Below are 15,677 nucleotides of genomic sequence, written 5' to 3' on the forward strand. Positions count from 1 at the left end.
TTCACTATAGTTAAAATCACCTGTTGGACTAATTGTCACATATGGTTTTACGTACAGAAATTTTTTAGCAAATTCAACCTGCAGTCAATGTTAGGATTTCGTAAAAGCAAGTGATAGATTAAAAAAAATAAGATTAGGGGTTGAGAGACTCCATTCTCTGACGTTTATGTTCAATGTCAAAGTGACAGTCCCTAGGGGGTCTTTGCATGGGTTGATCGCCTTATTTATCAAATTCACAGACGAGGACGAGTATTATTTATTTTTAGATGCAACGATGTGTCGCTCTTATCTTTCTCTCTGCTATTTAGGCTTCGTATCGGCTCAAACAGTTTAGAGGCTTGCTTTCAATCGAGAGGTGAGTGTAGTATCAAACCTCAAGCAAAACTGGACCTACATTTCAATAGACAGATAATTAATTTACGATACTCAGAGGCTTAAGAACTTCCTCACCCATTCAGAGTCAGATTAGTTTCTCGAATTACAAATACTCCATTCTTTTTTTGATTCACTCATTTTATATCACCGCTATTCGAAGCACGCCTATGAATCATTCGAAAAAATGTTACGGTTAGTCTGATTATTATAATTTTAAGGATAACGTATACAATAATCCTCTAACTTGGTCATTAATATTTTGCTACAGATACTTTAATTAAAAAGACTGGTAATTAACATCATTTTTATCACACAAAAATGGATTGCATTTTGGATGAAACAATTGCTTTAATTACCATGGAAGAAACAGAGCAGCCAGAAGTTCTGAAGCTTGTAAGTTTTTCAGATGAAATGATATTCTTAAATTTCCATTCAGCAGTATATGTAACTGATGCGGCTTTGAAATAATTCAGTTCTAGTATCGACTTGTAAGCAAGGTAAAATGAACTCTATTCTTACTTTTCATCTCACGGTTCCAGACATGATCGACTCCCGGGCATAGGAAATAGGAAATTCACATTAATGGACAATACTAGATGCACCGAAGATTCTATTCCCCGCTTGCGACCAGGAATTAAGACGGGTTCATTAGTGGACAGGTATAATAGCAAGCGAAAGCAATGGCCTTCACTCGAAAATAAATGTCAAGGCAATATTGTACACCTACAAAATCAAGTGTGCAGCAATGTTGACTTCAATACATTGTGTAATTTCAAAAATAATTGTGGTAGCGCCGAAGCTAATCGAGTAAATTTCACATCGTCGGATAGCCACAGTAATAATTATTATCATGAATTATTTACTTCAGGATTCGACTTGGGTAATGTAACGCCTAATAAATATAAGACCGCTCAAGCCCACACAACAGGCCATAAAAGTTGTAGAGATAGAATGAAAGCAAGGGCTGAAACTCGCAGAGATATTTTGATCAACGAAAGCTCAGACGAAGATTACTCCTCAATAAATTCTTTATGTGATTTACGCTTAATGAGCCATAAACACTCAATAATTATGGATGCCGCTAACAGTAAGAAAAGTCGAGCTGCAAGAACAGAAAGATATTATCGTCGTTTGTCTAGAGAAGATAGTTTTCGTGAAAATGATAATTTTCGAGCAAAAAATGAATCTCAGAACAAACTACACGACACCGGTATTTACGCATGGAAACGCCAGATGCACTCATTTGCGTTTCCAAATACAAATCATATCAAAGAATGCTGCTCCAATTTGTCATTCGACCAGAATCACAGTTTTATTGACAATCCTATTTACCGTAGCATCAGAACTGACCCGCCAACATCTTACAACAAGCATTCTACAATGGAAAAGAACAATGATAATTTACACGTGCATCAAAGAGAGTCTAACGGAGGTCCAGCTTATGCTATCAACATGAACTACAATAGATTCCGTCGCTCTGATCCTGGTAATGATACCATACTGGCGTACAAAAAGGAAAGATCCTCACATGTACCTGATCCCGCAAAAGACACCAAGCTGAAAGCAAATGACTATCAAGCTTCTGTGCAGATCGCTCAGTTAAGAAAGCCCTCGGTTAACCCAACTCGACATGTTAAACGGTCCTATTCATTTCAGAATGAAATTCCCAAGAAATATGATGCTGCGAATAACGTTTTATTAACAATGCGCAGGATGCCATTGACAGATGAAGTTAGAGAAGGTAGTAATAATTTGAAAAACGAGTGTAAATGGATTGATTTAGTGTCATCAAAGCCCAATTTCAGTGCAGGACATACTGAGTCAGATTTTAAACAAAGAACGACTTACGTACCAAAAAAAAGAAACGACTTAGCAGGACGTGATACAAATTCAACTAAAGCTTCGGATTTTGGATATAATTCTAATGCATCCAATAAATCGTTGACTGCCAAAGACGACACAACAACTATCAAAAAACGCAGCTCTAAAAATTTGGAGAAAGAGTTATCGGAGCTTGAAAAATTGTATAATAGTCTTCGACTCAGTGACGATAATTTGTTGGAAAGAGCAGAAGAACGATGCATTGAAGAATTTAGTCAAAAGGGGCAGTCGCAGACGTTGTCAAATAATGATAAATATCTTTCAGAAAGTTCATCGTCCGAGTGTATATCAGAGGATGGTATATCGGAAGAAAAATATATACAGCAATCAACTGAGGCTGCACATGTTATTAATGATGATATGGCTTATAGAAAAATGCAGTCTAACAAAATGCCAGCGCTGTCAGAAACTCAGAATTCTCTATCGCAGATAAGTTATTTGCTCGCATCTTCTGCCCTCATACTTGACAATAAAACTGAGTATCCAGATTTTATAGATAAAGTAACCAAAGAGGAACCAAATATAACAAAAGATGATATGGTTTATCGCAACTTACATTACACAAATAATGTCCTCAAGGTCGTGGAGCCCCAACCACCTTTTGGAATACCTCTTAGACCGGCAACTCCTTCAACGAACAGCAATTACTTGTGCTCAACTCCGGTAGCATTGAAAAGTCCTCCGTTAACATATGTGCCTCAAAGTGAGCCAAATCTTATTACGGATGATCTGGCATTTAGAAATCTTCGTAAAGATGCACCTAAATCACCTCCATCAGTTATAGATAATCCAAACGAAGTGAATATTTTTCTATTCAAAAACGACTTAGACAAGTCATTAAGCGATGATAAGTTCTGTAAAAAGAAAAAGAAAGCAGTCCGATCATTATCAGCAAATTTATATGGGCTGATAAAGGATGTACATAATTTAGAGTTGAACGTTAAATAAATCATTCGGTATTATAAAACTCTAAATTATCAGATTAACAGCTTTTTAGTATGGATTATTTCTAATACTTATATTTTTGTGTCCACAATTACCCAAAGTAGCAAATTTTTCTTTTTTTTTTTCAGAAAGTGCATGACAAAATAAAAATTAATCAACCCATAACTTGGGACTCTGTTGCCAAAGAAAATTTGATCATGCAAAGAATTGACTGTTCATGTTGGAGAAAAATTTATTTATAAGTTTACAGGAACCGCTCAAATTTTATCTAGAGTAGGCTGAGCAGGCATTGCGGAGTCCTCGCTTTTAGAGAAAAAAAAATATTGCATTCTGCTTAGCTTTTACAGTGTCAATAATTAATTCAATATCATTGGGCAGCAAGTTGTTTTTTCTGTTCCTTAGTTCGTTATAGAATAAGATTTATTATACCCGAGGTCTCGAAGAAATGTATTTAAAGAAAAGTGATTGTTAAGATATATATTTTTGATTATACACGTTATATATATATGAATCGAAAAAAAACTCTGTTAACTATATTTTATAGTAATGTATGCAAATGATTGATTTACATGAAATAAATTTTGAATTTACAATGTTATACTCTCTCCTCATCAATTGCAATGAGTTCATCATGAACATAATTCCTTTATGCCCGACCTTCAATTATTTGAAAACTTGGCCGATCAATTACAGCCCAAAGTAATCTGTTCGGCTAACCAAAATTCACAAGTTTTACAATCAAAATTTCTACAGATAAAATAAATCAAAGTAAATAAAATATAAATTCACTATGAGGAAATCACCAAGCAAAAGATGCGGTCCAGGATATCCAGGGGGAGTGAATTTGAAGAAACCATTTGGTTTTTGCTGTGATCCAAAGAATCAGGATCCAGATACTCGTTACGACAATAAAAATCCTCCCTTCAAGTCGTCGATGGAAAATATATTTTTAAACAGAGGTGGACCTGACCTGAAATTTCGTATCCAGGATATAGGCAAGCCACCTTATCCCATCCGGAGAGAAGGACGCAGAGCCATAAGTGGAACATCATTAGGTGAATGTAGCAGATGTCGAGGTCCATTGAAATGGTATTTGGAGGATGAAATAGCACTTGCACGTGATATGCTGGCACACGATAAACAAACTAAATATAATTCAGATGCTGAAAAACATGTGAATAACGCTATCAAAAAAGGTAAGTATGTATACTTAAATTTGATAATAACTATTTCTCATTATTTTCTAATAATTTTGTTTGTATTTTTTTTTTTTTCATCTAGCAAAAAGGCGACGAGATCAACGGAGAAAAGAAAAGCGAAAAACTGAATCACTATAAAATGATGACCCAAACTTAACATAGGAGCCTGGATCAACTCGAGGAATTTTTTTTTGAAAAATATTGCATCGATGAAAATACAAAAATTTAAAAATATATTATATTTTACATACTTGACCGCAATTTTTTTTTCTGTATGTATGACCATCAACAGAATAAAAAAAAGTTATATTATCACATTTTTACTTTTAGATCTAGCATATTTTTCATATGGTAGTAGCGTAAACAACAATTTTTGAATACATGAAATGAGAATAAAGTTATGAAGAATTTTGTACTAATTTGAAGAGTATCCAAAATTAAAACACTAACGATATAACGTACAACAATATTGACACTTCAGTCATGGCTATAGTGAGGAACTTTTTAATATCACATGAATATAAATATAAGGTTCTTGAGTATACTTATTGTGTCAATACTGTTGTAGCTATGGATATATAATTACGAATGACTTGTGCGAATTCCAAGATTTCACTACCATTGCACAAATGCTGTCAGAATACAGGGTACGTAGAATTCAGTTTATTATCTATTTCTTTTCTCTCCTATAAATGACGTCCAAGCTTGAAGGGTTGCTGACCAATGACAAAATACATGAATGTATGTACATATTTTTTTGGCACAACACTCTTAAATGAACTCGCGTCTGCACTAATAAATTTTTAGAAGGTAGAAAGTTTTAAATGAAAAATCTTAAATTGAAAGAAAAAGGTAGCTAAGTTATTTAAGGATCGTAATACACGGCGTGTAACAACGTTCTAGGAAAAAAACAAACTTTTAATTCACAATTTAAAAGTTTTTTTTTAAGCCAACAGATTAGTAGCTATTCTTAAGATACAAAATATAAAGTACGTAATACTAATAATGGCATATAAAAATTTTTCTTCAAATATCATATATCATATCATATCATACTAGAAAATAACTGAGAATATTCTAATTCGAAAATAAAAATGAAAATAATTGGATGTAAGCTTATTCATAGTTTTAAATACAAACATCTCAAAGTTAACAATTTTTTTTTTAACTCGGCTCGTTTTCCTCCTTATTTTTTGGTTTTCTTTCCTTCCTTTTTGTTTGTACAATTGATAATGATCACAATCCCAACTTTGTTGTATTTTTTTGTTCTTTTTTTTAATTACTGCTACTTTAATTCTTTGACTGAACTTTATTTTATTAAGGAATCACAATGAACACCGGTATGTCCTTCTTGCATAAAATAATTATGGAAATTCCAAAAAAATATAATTTTTAGATATTTGCTTAACAGCTATTTCTGTGTAAGAATATTTTTAGCTTCTACATAGATGATTGGAGAAAAATAAAAGTAAAATAGTAATAGATTAGCAAGGAGAAATCTTTGGTAACCGTTGCAGAAGCTGTAGCTACCTGAATGGGCGAATTATTCATAGAAAGGTATTTATGATTGTTATTAATTGTATAGTACGACAGAAAAATTGAAAGTATCGAATAAAAGGTAAATGTATATCCAGTAGAGCTAAGTTATTTTTCATATCCCACTTTTCCCATAACATCAAACTCGTGCGCTAAGCGTTATCCACATATAGACATTTCTTTCATTTCGTACTTATAACTATTAGTATTTTTAATGTAGTAATTATAGATTTTATGTAACAAATGTTATGACCTATGATCTACGACCTGTTCTCAGGAATGTTGTTTTCAACTTCAACGGTAAGTATTTCATCTGGCTCGTCATAGTCTGTCAGAGTTTCGGAGAGGTTGACAACCCCAGCTACTAATTTTTCAGAATGGGGCGTTTTTGGAGTGGCAGGATGATTGAGTTCTATGCTTGGTGACTCACCTCTTGATACACTTCCCGGTACAATTTTTTCTTCTTGTTTCATTTTACCAGGAGTAACGGGAGTGATTTCCACAACTTCTGGTACGACACTTTTTTGAATTTTGGTAACAGCTTCAGATTCTTGATCTAATAAGTCTTCGGATTCAGATTGGGTTAAATCATTACCCTTGTTAATGGCTCCAGGGACAATTTGTTCATCTGTACAACTTGATCGGCGCCGTACAAGAACACTTATAGGAATATCTTCGTCTATTGATCCTCTACAAATACTTCCTGGAACTATTTTATCTATTTTTGGTGTTTTCTGATGAACACCGGTATCAGTATCCCCCGATGCATCCTTGGGTAAAATTTCTTCTTCCAGTGTATCATTAGGAGCACATGCCTTTTGCGTCCCATCCTCAAAAATTTTATCCTCAGCTAATGCCTCTTTAACGGGGCTAGCAATCTCTACCTTCACCATGTTTTCCACAATCTCGTCAACAGTCAGTTCTTTCACCATTGTAGTTTCCGTCATAGATTCTGTTGTACTCGGTTCAGAAGAATTTTCAAGATCGTTCGTTAATACTGTAACGCTGATGGCACTTATTTCAGCAGGTTCATCAGAGATTTGAGTAACATTGACACCATTTGTCACCTTTACAGGTTCGTCTAACATTACAGCATCAGCTACATGACTTTGGACATCAGAATATTGTTCTTCCATAATTTTTGGACTTTCAGCACTAATTGTTACATCAGTTTCTGCTACAGGAATTTGCAAGTCTAACTGAATTTCAACCGGAGCTACTTGAGGGACATGAGCGCTTAAATTGGTGCTCGAAATTTGTTCAGGTAAGTGTGAATTTTTTGTAGCCAAGAACTCAAAACTATCTGTAGCTACTTCAATGTCGTTAACCGACTCTACTTTATTAGTTACACCATATGTCTCTTCGACTAGTTCGGCACCGCTGATGTCTGAACTTTCAGTTTGTGATGGCGTAATCTCAGATTCATTGTGCGTTTCGTTGGACTGAACACTCTCAATTTCTAGATATTCAGGTTCAGCTTGTTTGTTTTCACAGATATCAGACTCGAATGCAGTAGAGATACTTTCAGATTCAGCTGCTTCTTGAATATTAGTCATAACTTGTTTCACTTGGGTGTTGTCATCATTAATTTGAGCTTTTTCAGCCTCTACATTATCAGTTTGAATATTTTCTGTTTCGTCGAGATTATCGGTGGCGCGTATTTCGACATTCCCAGTTTCAATTTTCGCCACCTCAGAACTAATTTTACCTTTCTCAGCCTCGAGAACAACGGCTGTATCACAGGCAGCGCTCTTAATTGTATCTTCAGTAGGTTTTTCTGCCGGATCATTGACTATCAATATTTGTCGATCTTCGGTAGGTTTATCACTTTCTGCAGTCTTAGTAGTTTCAATAAACTCTATGTCACAGCCTTCTGCCACAACTTTTTTCTTGCACAAAGGTTTGAGTATATCTACAACATCTTTACCATCCAGTTGCAATGAAATCAGTGTGGAAACATCAGTATTGAGTATTTCGAATTGGAACATGGTTGCTCCGTCGGCTACTAATTCGATAAATTTTTCAGATGCTTCTTCGGACCAATCTTCAACATTCTCAGGAAGCTGCAAACTACACTGCGTAGCTAGGCTTGGAATTTTAGCAACATCTTCTGGCAATATTCTTAGTTGATTCGTGACAGCAGAATTACCATAATCAAAGTATAAAACATTAGTGCCTGAATCGCCGTGGGATAATATTTTTGCTCTATACCATTGCCCGTCTTCAGGGAATTTAGCAGCACAGATCGTTCCCTCCTCAAAATTATTGAGCGGCAGTAAGCTTTCTGCGTCAACTAATCGACTTGCCATGGTTTCTAGTTCAGTTATACTGCTTTCCGCTTGAGTCCAAAATTCGGTCAAGGAATTTACGTGGCTGACTACAATGTTTGGAGAATTTTCTTCTCCGAGAGGTGGTAGTCGTTCATCTATTACCGGTAAAAAGTCGCAGAGACGAATTAGTTCATCGGCCACATTAACTCCATCTAATGTGAGGTTGACAACGGATGTTTCTCCCTCTGATATCACATCCAATAAAAATATTGTAGCACCGTCTGCGGCTAATTCTGCAAATTTATCGCATGCATTTTGAGACCATTCCCTTGCCCCTGCAGGTAGTTGAAGGCAACATTTCCTGGACAAAGGTGGGATCAATGCCAGGTCTTTGGGGATTGTTCTTATCTCTGTTGATACAGCAGAATTACCATAATCGATGTACAGAACTTGCGTTCCAGCTGGACCATGGGAATTTATGCGAGCTCTGTACCATTGATAGTCATCTGGGAACCTAGCAACGCATAAAGTTCCAACTTCGATTTCCTCAAGCTTGGGATACATCTCGGCAACCATGAACCTGTCGCTCATAGTTTCTAGATCAGATACGGATTTTTCTTCCTGGACCCAAAATTCACCCGGAGAATTTAAATGGCTGACAAATGCAGATCGAGGATCTAGAACAACGTCAATTATTTCTTCATTCAGATCTTCCACGTTGTGAACCATTATCGCGTGTCCCTCTTTTACAAGTGTTTCTCCAATGCTGTTTTGTTCGACGAATAATTCAACTCGCCTAGGAACACTGTCAGCGATGATCAGAGCAGTTATAGAATTTGTAGGCGTAGCCATATTCTCAAACATTTCACAGCTCGCTGTACTCCAATCTTCAGATCCAATGGGAATAAGATCCAGTCTCGATTTAAGGGCATATTTCTTAATCAATTGCCAGTTTTCTGGAAGCTCTTTGATATTGCTTGAAGTTGTATCGACGACATCTGTGTTGCCGTAATCTATGAATCTAACCGTTGTAATATCTTCATCGGCATCGAGGACTTCAGCTCTGTACCAGAGGTTATCAACGGAATAAAGAGCAGCGCAGAGAGATCCTTCCTCGGGTACCCCAGTTATCGGTGAGAAATTTGGTGCAACGATTTGAAGATCAGCTTGCATAATTTCCAGAGCGTCTATCTCTTCGTTTCTTTGTAGCCAAAATTGAGCCGGCGAATCAGCGTGCGATAAAAATACCTCGTACCTGTTGCCAACGATCATTTCCGGTATTTCCTGTTGTTCCGGTTCTGTTTTTTTAGCTTCCACAACTCCAAGTTCTTTGAATATTTCATTTAGTGTTTTATCATTTAAAGTAAGGCGGGCTATCCACTCGTCACCGACTTTAACAAAAGACGCCGTAAATTCTTTATCATTTAGATGGTTGTGCAATAATTCATCCTGCTCTTCTTCCGTCCCTTTCAGAGTCAGTCCCAAGGATACCTTGATAGCCAGTTGATGAGGTACGTAAAACTGTTGCTCCAACACTTTTATCGACTCAAGCGATACTTCCTCAGTATTTCCATAGTCAATAAATCTTACCGTTACTCCGGTGTCCGTTACGTTTTCAATTGTTGCTCTATACCAATTCTGGTCTTGGGATTGGGCCGCGCAGAGCTTACCTACCTCAGGTTCTTGTTGGGTTCCAGATGTCGAATAATATTTGAATAATACGGCCAGAAAATTTGCGATTATTTCTGAATCGGACGATCGCTGCAACCATATATTTTTTGTATCCTCGATCTGAGTCACCCAAACCTTGTCCGTAGTTGCCGAAATTGGCAAGGGGAAAACAGGAGAAATGCAGTCACTAGTATCCGAATGAAGTAACCTTTTGCCGGATACGTCATAGAGTTGCACTACAAGTCTATAGGAATTAAAAAAAGAAGAAAAAAAAAGACCATCAGCAACAAGAATTAATCAACATAAGTATTTAAGAGATCGAGACATGAAGTTTGTAGTTAATTACCTGTTGTTTTCTACATTTTTAATGCGAACAATCAGGCATTTGCCTTCCGCAGAATTTTTCAATATGTCATCCACGTTCGGAGTTGGAGATGTGTCAAAGAGATAGCATTCAACCAAATGATGTGGAATTTCCAACATAGAATTCTGTAACGAACAAAAATCTGATGCTTATCCACCGAGGAACGAGAACTTGTGCAAAACTCGACGAGGAAGTGGCACTCACGTGAAGATTGTCTACTGGTTTCGGAGACTCGATGGACGCAGGTAGTTGAATGTAAAACTTAGCAGCTCCTTGGACGTTGGAAACATTTGTGCGAATGGTATGACCGGCCCAGTAAGTTAGATCTTGCTTATTCGAAATATGATCGGATGGTTTTGCTTCAGGAGTGGTGACTGTAAGTAATGAGTTTGGTAAGTCTTGTGTCGATTTCGTTCGCTGTTATATAATAAGTATACTTCACCTCTATTAACGACCGTGGCAATTTTTGCTTCAGAATTAACAGCCAGACCTGCAGCGATCATAGAGTCACCAACATCTTTTCCATTGTTACTCAATGAAATCAGGTATTTGCCGTCTTTCTTCCCATGGAATGTACATTTGTATTTATCCGCATCAAAGTACCGATCGACTTGTTGTTTGTTTGCTCTGGACCAGTCCGATCCACTAGTTGGTGAGACGTTTTTTAACGTACAGTGCATCGCTTGCTTGGGTAAAACCGCGAATTTCTTTTCTACAGGATATATTTTGGATGGATCAACCATGGCACGGTTTCCAAAATCAACGTATTGCACTATATGACCGCGTAGTTTGTTCAATTCTTTTATTTCAGCTCGGTACAATGCCCCATCGTCAGAGAAAAATGCGATAACTGGCGCATTGACCTGAAATTTCATATCCATGTTACCGATCTGAAATCACTAACAAAAGAATAAGAAAAAAAAAAAACATTTAACAAAATGGATAAATTGAAATACCGATAAACGTAAATACCTGGAGAGCATTTTTGACGGGGCGTTGTACGACGTAAGACTCCTGAATCTCATTCATCATGTTTCTGAATTCGGATTGCCTGCTGAGTAATTGGCAGTAAAAATTATTCGGATTCACAAACCAGGTGACAACAACGTCTACTTCATATCCTGGAGTAAAAGATTCGTCTCTCCATTTTTCTTGAGCTGAGATGTACTGAGGTGTTCTTCTGCCGCCATTCTTGCGTCTATCTTTAACCTCCTTCTTAGCTTGAATCAAGTCTAAGTCACCACAATATTGTTTGTTCACACAATTAGAATCTGAAGCGTCGTTATTGATAGGTTTTAACAGAACTTCATAAACTTCATTATCTTGCGTAATAAATTCAGCTTCAAGAGGGATTCCTTCAGCAGATTGGGAGAAACTGTCTATTTCTCCATCCGTCCAAACCGACTTCGATGCGCCAAAAAGTTTACAGTGTACAGCTTGCGCCGATAATTTGGCAAACACCGGCTGAAGTTCTTTAATTTTGTCATACGCGACTACCTCTGAGTTACCGTAATCTATGAATTTGACCGTAGCGGTGCCTCCGTTGTTTGCCTTGACGATTGCTCTGTACCATGTAGAGTCGCAAGAGTATTGAGCTATACAACACAGTTCAGGTTGTATATCTGAAGTTTTAACTATATCACCTCCTTCGTTGTATATTCCGGCAATTTTTTCCATAATGGCATCAAGCTCTATGTTGTCAGGGCATAACTGAACGTAAAAATTTGTCGGGCTTTCCATGTATGTCAATTCAACAGTTTTAACAGCACCAACTGTTATATTAGGAGAAGGTATCGTAAGCTTTTGAGTTTTTGGCTTTTCTTTGACAGGCGACTTCGGTGACATGGAGTTCCAGGAGCCAGATTTATTGGCTTGGGGTTTTGCGTTCTTCCATGATGAACTGGACAAATTTTTATCCCTTGGTCTGAATCCTGATGTGCTACCTGTTTAAAGTAGGGTCTGTTAATAACTATGTAAAATTTCGAATACTGTACAAAAGTTGCTAGAATTATTCTTCACAATTATAATTCTCTTCTCGAAATACTCACTCTTAGAGCTCGATCTGTCGTTATCTCCATCACTCCATTTTCCTGAATTAGATTTTCTGTCGTCACCTCTGCGTCCACCCCTGTCTCCCTGTCCCTTTGCTCCTCGAGGCCTTTTGCTTCCACGACGACCACTGCCTCTGGAAGATGTGTCCGAATCCTTGTCGCTCCAGCTGTCGTCTTTATTCATGCTTCTGTCTGAGCGATTTTCTTCTCTAGAGTTACCTCCAGATCCAAATCTTCCACCTTTGCCTCCTTTCCTGTTGGCACCGTCGTCGTTTCGTTCGTATCTGTTGCCAGTTGCTGAGTCATTTCTATTGAAATAATTATTTCGAGTCTCTTTATGATGCAAACGATCGTCCCCCTCAGGACGATTATTATCTCGTTGTCTTTGCTCATTTTCAACATCCTTTGCAGTCTTGGTTCTTGTTTTATCATGGAATTGTTCCCTCCTATCACCGTTCGTGTGTTCGTGCGGTGGTCTTCTGTTCCTCATACCCATATCGCCAGGCATAGAATCTTGGCCCCAATTATTTGATTTCTTTTCCCACTTACCATTGCGGTCCTCACTATAACATAGGACGAGCAATATTTATACTTATAAATCCTATACTTTTAAGAACAATGAGAGCTATAATGCGGAGTATTAAAATTACCTTGGATATTTTGTTTCGGCATCTTGTGACAAATTCAATACCTGTTCGGTATCTCTCCGTGTATTAGATGGCTTTATATTCCTCGATGGGGTAATCGATACAGAAAGTTGAGCTGCAATATTCATCGGTGGAGAGACTGTATGATCCAATAAATTGATAATGGGACCATTAGGAACTACATCTACGACTTCCATGGTGAGTTGTCGCTCAAGGACAAGTGATTCGAACTGATTAGCAACTTCTTGGTTGGATTCGGAGGATTGGAAACCATTGAGGGCACAGGATATTGCCTGACATCTCAAATTTTTAACCAAATCTTCATGTATTTTGCGAAGAGCTGAAACGGTCACCGTTTCCTTGTTACCGTAGTCTACGTAAAGCACAGTCACTTGCTCCCCACTGACGCTCAAAATTTGGGCACGGTACCTAGACAAAGGAAGAATTGAATGATTATGATTGCAAATCAAGCTGACCGTTTATCGTTGTGGATTGATGTACAAACCATTGTTTATCTTCGATATATGATGCACAACAAGGCCATCCAATTTGCAGGTGTTTTTCGTCAAGTGGAGGAGCATTTTGAGCATATTCTGCCAAGCAAGCCATGATGGAATTGAGGGATTTTACCCCACTATCAAGTTGAACGAAGAACTTTGTACAAGATTCTACAAAGGACACGTGAACCACATTTTTCATTCCCCGTTGTAGTTTCGGTGGTTCTTGATAAAATACCGTTGCTGTCATAGCGCAGGTTTTTTCTAGGATATCCCTAATATTTGTGCCATTATCGTACAAATCCCCATATTGCACCAAAGGAGGACCTTCAGGTGGTCGGACCTGAAGTACCAGGAGTTTTTTATCTACTAATTTCTTGAAGTAATCTTTGGTTTTTTGATCGATAACCATGTCTTTTATTCCACTCAATGTGAATCTTATGGAAAGGACTCTGGGAATAATGTACTGAGGCGGAAGTTGAAATATATCCGAATAAGGCAAGGCTTCAGTATGCCCAAAATCAACGTACCACACTTTACATTTTTGTTCCATAACAGCCATAACTACCGCCCGGCACAAAACTTTCTCATGAGAATATCGTCCTAAGCAAACCGACCCAGGCAAAGGAGGCTCCTGCAACGGGGTTGTGGGATGCCTATTGATATCGGTCATGAGCTTAGAGAGAATGCCCGACATGCTTTTCACTTGTATCGAAAATTTATATGGGCCATCTTCTATGAAGGACACCATTACTTCGTGTATAGATCCAACATCTAAAACTCTAGACTTGAATACTAAAGCTTCTTGAACATGAACAGGCTGTTGCCTATGCTGCGCACTTCTCCAGTCTTCGTATGTGTTATTAGATCGCATAGGTGAATCTGTATACACATTAGACATAGGTCTTGGTAGATAATTGCCAGGTGGTGGTGGAGGGCAAACATTACGCTTAAACTGTGGTGAACGCAGCTCTTGCGGCTGCAGCTGTCTAACGGTGAGCAACATATCTTGGACACTGGCACGAGTCGCTATATTCCTACTAACAAGAAGCTCACTAAAATCTTGGTTATTATAGCAAAGCTTCAAGAATCTGTAAGGACCAACTGCAGAATGAAACAGTCCTTTAGAATCTGCGTAGCGAAGACTCTGTTTTATCGATTCTACAGTCTCAGCATCCCATCTTCCATTCACAGGCAATATGCCAGCCAGGGTGAAATCTATGGCTATCGCTGGTAATGATATAAGCGATAATGCGCTGGGAATATTATCAAGCAGCCTTATGGCTGACAGAGGTACGACTTCGTAGTTCCCATAATCGATGAAGTGCAGGAGAACTTGCCCGTTGGGTTGGACGCCACAGACTTTAGCGCGAAAGTACCCTTCGTTTTGGAAACGTGCACAACATATCAAGTTTAGTGGAAGTTTACAATCAGGATTAGGTGCACCAAGTCCTTGAGTGAATTTCTCAGTTAATGGGAGAATCGTTTTTTCGACGCACGTGGCTGCAGTTCGGTCTATTTGACCCCATATTTTAAGTAGGGGCCCGTCTGTTTCAACATGGGTTACGAAGAGCATCAGCTCCGAATTAGGCGCCATTGCTGTCATCGTTTTTTCGACTTAAGTTGAACGTTACTGAATACCTGTGACGACCTTTTTTCCCTCGCCGTTTATGCAGCTCGGTAAGGACGATGAAAACTTTGAGGGTACAAAGACAACTATTACCTCCCGTTATACTACGCACATATCTCAAATTATCTTCTTCACATTGCACGGCTTGATCTTTTAACGCCGATTTTAATTAAGCAACTATAACATTACCTCATCAGCATGCTTCAAAGCTTCCACGCACAGGGAAGTTCGTCAAAGGAATCATAAGCTCTATATGGAAGGAGTAGAGGCTACGCAACACTTTTTTTTAGATGATTGCTATTCTGCAAGTGCCGTTTCTTCGCATGAACGGTGTTCCGTTTACGCGGATGTAAATCAACCCATGGCGCATGTTCGATAGACCAACTTCGCTACTGTAAACACGAATTATTTTCAGTGATTATTTCTGAACTATCACCAAATTTCTTTTCGAAAATCATGGGTGAATATTCGTGTGATTTTTTTCTTTGCCTAATGAACCAGTCCCTGTATTCTAGGAGAGCTTTTCAGACCCATCGAAATATAACTCAACGTTTTTTGAACCATGCCAACTTTGATTTCCGGATGTTGGAACCATCTCGAGAGGACATCGT

The 15,677-nt window shown here is 37.9% G+C and overlaps 3 protein-coding genes across 7 annotated transcripts; 2 read left to right on the forward strand and 1 right to left on the reverse strand.

Annotated features, from left to right (window-relative positions):
* Nucleotides 1-29: 29 nt before the first annotated feature.
* On the forward strand, nt 30-3,799 carry LOC105693699. Of its 5 annotated transcripts, none has more exons than XM_048658803.1 (4): nt 30-355; nt 644-768; nt 915-2,116; nt 2,522-3,799. In XM_048658803.1, the coding sequence occupies exons 3-4, from the start codon at nt 958-960 to the stop codon at nt 3,202-3,204; spliced, it is 1,842 nt and encodes a 613-aa protein (XP_048514760.1). In that variant the 5' UTR covers nt 30-355; nt 644-768; nt 915-957; the 3' UTR covers nt 3,205-3,799. The 5 variants fall into 5 exon arrangements, with proteins under 5 accessions (XP_048514760.1, XP_048514759.1, XP_012269214.2 ...); XM_048658802.1 differs by having other exon boundaries at nt 915-1,034; nt 1,244-3,799; XM_012413791.3 differs by having other exon boundaries at nt 915-3,799.
* Nucleotides 3,800-3,887: 88 nt separating this feature from the next.
* LOC105693702 lies at nt 3,888-4,652 on the forward strand. Its single transcript, XM_012413796.3, has 2 exons — nt 3,888-4,397; nt 4,483-4,652. The coding sequence occupies exons 1-2, from the start codon at nt 3,992-3,994 to the stop codon at nt 4,536-4,538; spliced, it is 462 nt and encodes a 153-aa protein (XP_012269219.1). The 5' UTR covers nt 3,888-3,991; the 3' UTR covers nt 4,539-4,652.
* A 293-nt stretch (nt 4,653-4,945) lies between these two features.
* On the reverse strand, nt 4,946-15,550 carry LOC105693696 (maternal protein tudor-like). The gene is made up of 9 exons (XM_020856814.2): nt 15,256-15,550; nt 13,445-15,132; nt 12,943-13,368; nt 12,290-12,855; nt 11,214-12,184; nt 10,684-11,104; nt 10,446-10,615; nt 10,224-10,366; nt 4,946-10,121 (listed from the first exon to the last, which is right to left on the reverse strand). Exons 2-9 carry the CDS (start codon nt 15,040-15,042, stop codon nt 6,197-6,199), a joined length of 8,220 nt encoding a protein of 2,739 aa, XP_020712473.2. The 5' UTR covers nt 15,043-15,132; nt 15,256-15,550; the 3' UTR covers nt 4,946-6,196.
* Between the last annotated feature and the right edge of the window lie 127 nt (nt 15,551-15,677).

Source organism: Athalia rosae, chromosome 7 (assembly GCF_917208135.1).
Source record: "Athalia rosae chromosome 7, iyAthRosa1.1, whole genome shotgun sequence".
In the NCBI taxonomy this organism is placed as follows: Eukaryota; Metazoa; Arthropoda; class Insecta; order Hymenoptera; family Athaliidae; genus Athalia; species Athalia rosae.